The 4,768-nt window shown below is 42.2% G+C and overlaps 1 protein-coding gene across 1 annotated transcript in view; it reads left to right on the top strand.

Annotated features, from left to right (window-relative positions):
• Nucleotides 1–1,278, top strand: part of LOC120866384 (C-C motif chemokine 18-like) — a 15,031-nt gene extending 13,753 nt beyond the window's left edge. Inside the window, exons 3-4 of the mRNA XM_040244075.1 lie at nucleotides 285–399; nucleotides 796–1,278. Of these exons, the coding sequence (XP_040100009.1) occupies nucleotides 285–399; nucleotides 796–886 (206 nt within the window). The 3' untranslated portion in view covers nucleotides 887–1,278. The remainder of the gene's footprint in view (nucleotides 1–284; nucleotides 400–795) is intronic.
• Nucleotides 1,279–4,768: the final 3,490 nt, after the last annotated feature.

Here is a 4,768-nt window from a genome sequence, read left to right as displayed (position 1 = left end):
ACGACAGAAATGACTTAGCATGCACTTACGCTTTAATTGATCAGGAAAACATTTCCACAAAGGAAGCTGGGAGTAGGGAGTAGACTATCTAGGGTTTAGTTCCCTGTAGAGAAAGATAGAGACCAAATGAAGAGACAAGTCCAAAGACAAGACTAGGGATATTAATGAGAAACTAGCAAACGAAAGAATCAAATAATTTCCAGTTTCCTTTGCCCACCATGTGTTCCTGACCCTCTGGGGCTTGCCTTTGCTCCTGCGTAACTGTTATTCTTGTTCCTGTACAGAAAGAGTTTACACCCCACCCACTTGCTGCTTCATCTACACCTCCGGGAAAATCCTCCACAAAAATGTGGTTAACTATTTTAAGACCAGCAGCAACTGCCCCAAACCTGGTATCATGTAAGTGTCAGTCCTCCTGTTCAACCCTGGGGAGACTCAGGACATGGAGGCAGGGGTGAGGGGTATCCATAGGGGTCAGAGCAGGGAGCAGATCTCAAGAGCACCAGTTCATGGCAAAGGGTAGTCCTGGGAAGGTGCTCAGCACTCTTGGGGACTTTTGTCCATACAGGACACAGGGAGAGGTCACTGGGCTGTCTCCTGACATGGCATGAGAGCTGCAGGGAGCCAGGGAGGGTGTGGCCAGAAGTAGAGGAAAGAGAGGAAAGGAAGGGACAGCAGAAAGGAGGTGGTCTGAGGTTATCTCCGTAAATCCCACAGGGATCAAGATGCAGAGGCCACAGGTGGTCAAAACCATCCCTACTCATTCTCTGTACTATACATCTGCCCTCTCCACAGCTTCCTCACCAGAAAGAGCCAATATGTCTGTGCCAATCCTGCTGACAGCTGGGTCCAGAAATACATCAGGGACCTGAAGAAGAGCCCCTGAGTGGTCCAGAAGGAACCCGCTGAAATGTGGGCAGAGATTGGGCCTCAGGGACCTGAACCAGGGGACTGCAAGCCCAGAAGTTTCCTCTCCCATGAGTCCTTCTCCCCTCCACTCCCCACATTCTGGAAACTTTCTTTACTTTAGTTAAACTACTGAAATGTTGTAAATTGTTTTATTCATTTGATGCTTTCTCTGAGAAATCCTATGCGGCCCTCTCATTCCCAAGCCCCTTCCCAGCCAATCACACGAAGGCTGATGAGTAATGATTTACACTCTGTCTCTCACTAGACCTTGGACCACATCCATCAACAGATGCTTATTGAGTTTTTCTGAGACTTTTCCTCTGTTAAAAATGTCAGAATAATAAAGATTATTTTTGTTTCTTAAATATATTTTAGACTTCTGGCTTCACTTTTTTTCCCCCCTTGACAAATCAGTTTCATTGGTTGGAAAGAATAAGAAAGAATGCTTAGAGGCATCTGAGCAGAAAGAGAAGTCAAGAGAATGAGGATACGTGTCATTTCAACCACACCAGCTTTATACTAGAGAAATACTTCTTGTAGTCCAGAAAAAAAAGCAAAGGATTGAAAACAAATGCAAACTAACAGGCACCAAGGAAATTTATCACTTAAATAACAGCAAAGCCAAGCATTCAATCACGTGTATTTATGCATCTTCATAAATTCAGCTTTCTTAAGAATAAGGACTAACAGCTTTTGAGGACTTACTATGAACCATGGTCTGTACTGAGGGATTTACATGCATAGTCTATTCTTCAAAATCACGGTGCTGTGTGTACTCTAAGTATCTCCCTTTGACATATGAGAAAACAGTTTCAGTGAGCTTATCCAAGGTCACACAGCTAGTAACGCCACAGTCAAACCTTCAGATGAGAGCAAGACCCACACTCCCAACTTAACACTAAGAAATTGTCTCTCAGAGTTCCACCTGAAGCAGATTTACTAGGAATGCACAATTCCTTGGCAAGAGACAGACTACCTCAGTGAGCCAGAAGTGAGTTGTTGGTTAAAGAAAGGATAGAAATCCAGAGATAGCCTGGCACTGAGACCTCTTCTAGACTGAGGATGTTGGCAATTCAGAAGAGGTGGCTAAGAAAGTGAGTTGAACCTTTCTCAGCCTTGCTGGACTGGTGGAGAACAAAGTCCTAGGCTGCCCGAATGAAGGGACAGCGAGAAACCATCCTTTGGGCTGATGCCTTAGGAGGAAAAGTAAATGAGAAGGAAACCATCCCTTGAACAAGAGGAGGCCAGCTCCCATCATTTGGGGAGTTTAGAAAATCTCAAACTCATTGATTATTTTTAAATACGATCCCAGATGCTAATGCCACAAATGCCTGACAAGGAAGCTTGAGCTTTTTGGTGAGGAATGGAGGTTATCGTGAGTATCCTCGCAAATTTGTAAAAGTAAAAAATAAATTCCATAACCGAAAAAATGCAAAAACTCAAATAAAACCTCAGAATAGGTTAAAACCAACAGAAGACATACTGGTAAAGTTCAAACAGATCAAAATGAAGCAAGGGGAAACAGAGAACTAAAAAACACAAGAGAGAGGATAAGAGACACAGAGGCTTGGAGCAGGGCATCTGTTGTCTGGGTGACTAGAATCTCAAAACGAGAGGAGAAATGGGGATTTGCTGTATGACTCAGGGAACTCAAACAGGAGCTCTGTGACAATCCAGAAAGGGGCGGGGGAGGCAGTGGATAGAGAGAGAAATGGGAAGGAGGTTCAGGAGGGAGGGGACACGGGTGTAATTATGGCTGACTCTTATTGATGTTTAACAGAAAACAAGTTTCTGTAAAGCAATTACCCTTCAATTAAGAAATAAAGTGGCAAAAAAAAAAAAAAAAGAGAGAGAGGAGAGAGAATGAGACAGCAAACAGATCTGAAGAGATAACGGCTAACAGTTTTACAAAAGAGATGAAAGATATAATTCTGAAGACACATTCCACTGCTATCAATGGGCCAAGTTCTGTATCAGCCACTCCTACCCTCAGTATTAGCTGGAAAAGGAGAAATACCACTGATGCTGGTCCTGGTCTCACCAGCCAATCCTCATGGCTTGATGAATAGTGTGTTCTCTGGGACTTCCCATAGAATATAACGTGGATGGTCTTTCAGCCTCACATGGTACATCTACTCCACCATGCCCACTTCCACGGTCATTTTCATCCCTTCCTTCTCCATCTCTCATGCAATCCAAATATTTTAAGTTCACTCCACATGAGTCATTGATTTCTCCAGGATTCTGGAGCTTTCCTGGCTACAAAATTACACCAACCTCTGGGATCCTTACCAGGAAGTAATAGCCTATATCCAGAAAGAGTTCTCCTAAGTCAATAAGTTCCCCCTAATCCATTCTTGTGTTCCAGCTTCCTTGATCAAGCACCCTCAAAATCCAGACCCAAGGTACTCTCCTAGCTCAGGCTGGTATATGTGTGCTATATTTTGCTGTTCCTTTGGAGTTTAGTCCCTTTCCTCTCTTATCAGAAATATAATTTACTGACATGAGAACACTATTTAACAAAAATATATGGAAAATATGAATGGTCCTATATCTATTAAGGAAATGACATCAGTAATTTAAATCCTTTGCAAAAAAAGAAATAATCTTCATACCTAGTTGGCTTCAAAAGCACATTTGGCTTCAAACATTTATTGACAAGATAATGGAGAAAGAAGAATCTTTTTAACAAATGGTGCCAGAGAAACTAGACATCCATAGACCAAAAGAAACAACCAAAACACATACATCTTCACCTTCACACCTTACACACAAGAATTAACTCAAAATGGATCATGGACTTAAATATAAAACCACAAAACTTTTAGGGGAAAAAAATGAGAAAACCTTCTGGGCCTAAGACAAAGCAAAAAGTTCTCAGATTTGACATCCAAAACACAACCCATAGAAGGAAAGATCTATAAATTGGACCTCACCCATTTTAAACTTTTATTCTTCAAAAGACCCTGTTTAGAAGATGAAAAGACAAATAATAGAAAGGGAGAAAAGTCTGCAAATCACATGTTTTACAAAGCACTTATATTTTGAATATATAAAGAAGACTCAAATCTTAACATTAAACAAACAAAATGAACAATCCAATTGGAAAATGGATCAAAGTCATGAACAGACATTTCAGTGAAGGATATATACAGATGGCAAATAAGCAGTGATGGTGTGATTGTGTTTTTTTAATCTTTATTTTTTTAAGATATAGACTGAAGTAGTGCAGTTGACAGAATAATGACCCCTCTTTCAAAGAGGCCACTCTGGAATCTCCGGAAACTGTGAATATGTTACATTACACAGCACTGAGGAATTAAAATAGCCTTCAACTGATTTTGAGAGGAGATTACCCTGGGTTATCTGTATGACCCAGTGTCATCACAAGGATCCTCCTAAGGATAGCAGGAGTGTCAGTGTCTGAGTGATGTGATGTGAGGAAGACTTGAAGGGCCCCTGCTGGCTACAGATAAGGAACGTGGCAACCTCTAGAAGTCAAAAAAGGCAAGAAAATGGATCGTCCCTGCATGGGCACGCTAAGTTGCTTCAGTTGTGTCCAATTCTTTGCAACTCTGTGGACTGTAGCCCGCCAGGCTCCTCTGTCCATGGGGATTCTCCAGGCAAGAATACTGGAGTGGACTGCCATTTCTTTCTCCAGGGGATCCTCTCAATCCAGGGATCCAACACGCATCCTTTGTGTCTCCTGCATTGGCAGGCAGGTTCTTTACCACTAGTGTCACCTGGGAAGCCCCAAATAGCAGAGGAGGGCATCCCTCCAAAAAGGAAGGCAGCTTTGCAGATACCTTGATTTTAACCCAGTGAGACTCATTTCAGACTTCTGACCTCCAGAAATGTA

The sequence above is a fragment of the Oryx dammah genome, unplaced genomic scaffold (genome assembly GCF_014754425.2).
Source record: "Oryx dammah isolate SB20612 unplaced genomic scaffold, SCBI_Odam_1.1 HiC_scaffold_8, whole genome shotgun sequence".
NCBI lineage: Eukaryota > Metazoa > Chordata > Mammalia > Artiodactyla > Bovidae > Oryx > Oryx dammah.
The sequence above is the reverse complement of the archived record's forward strand: the minus strand, read 5'-3'. Positions and strand labels throughout refer to the sequence as shown.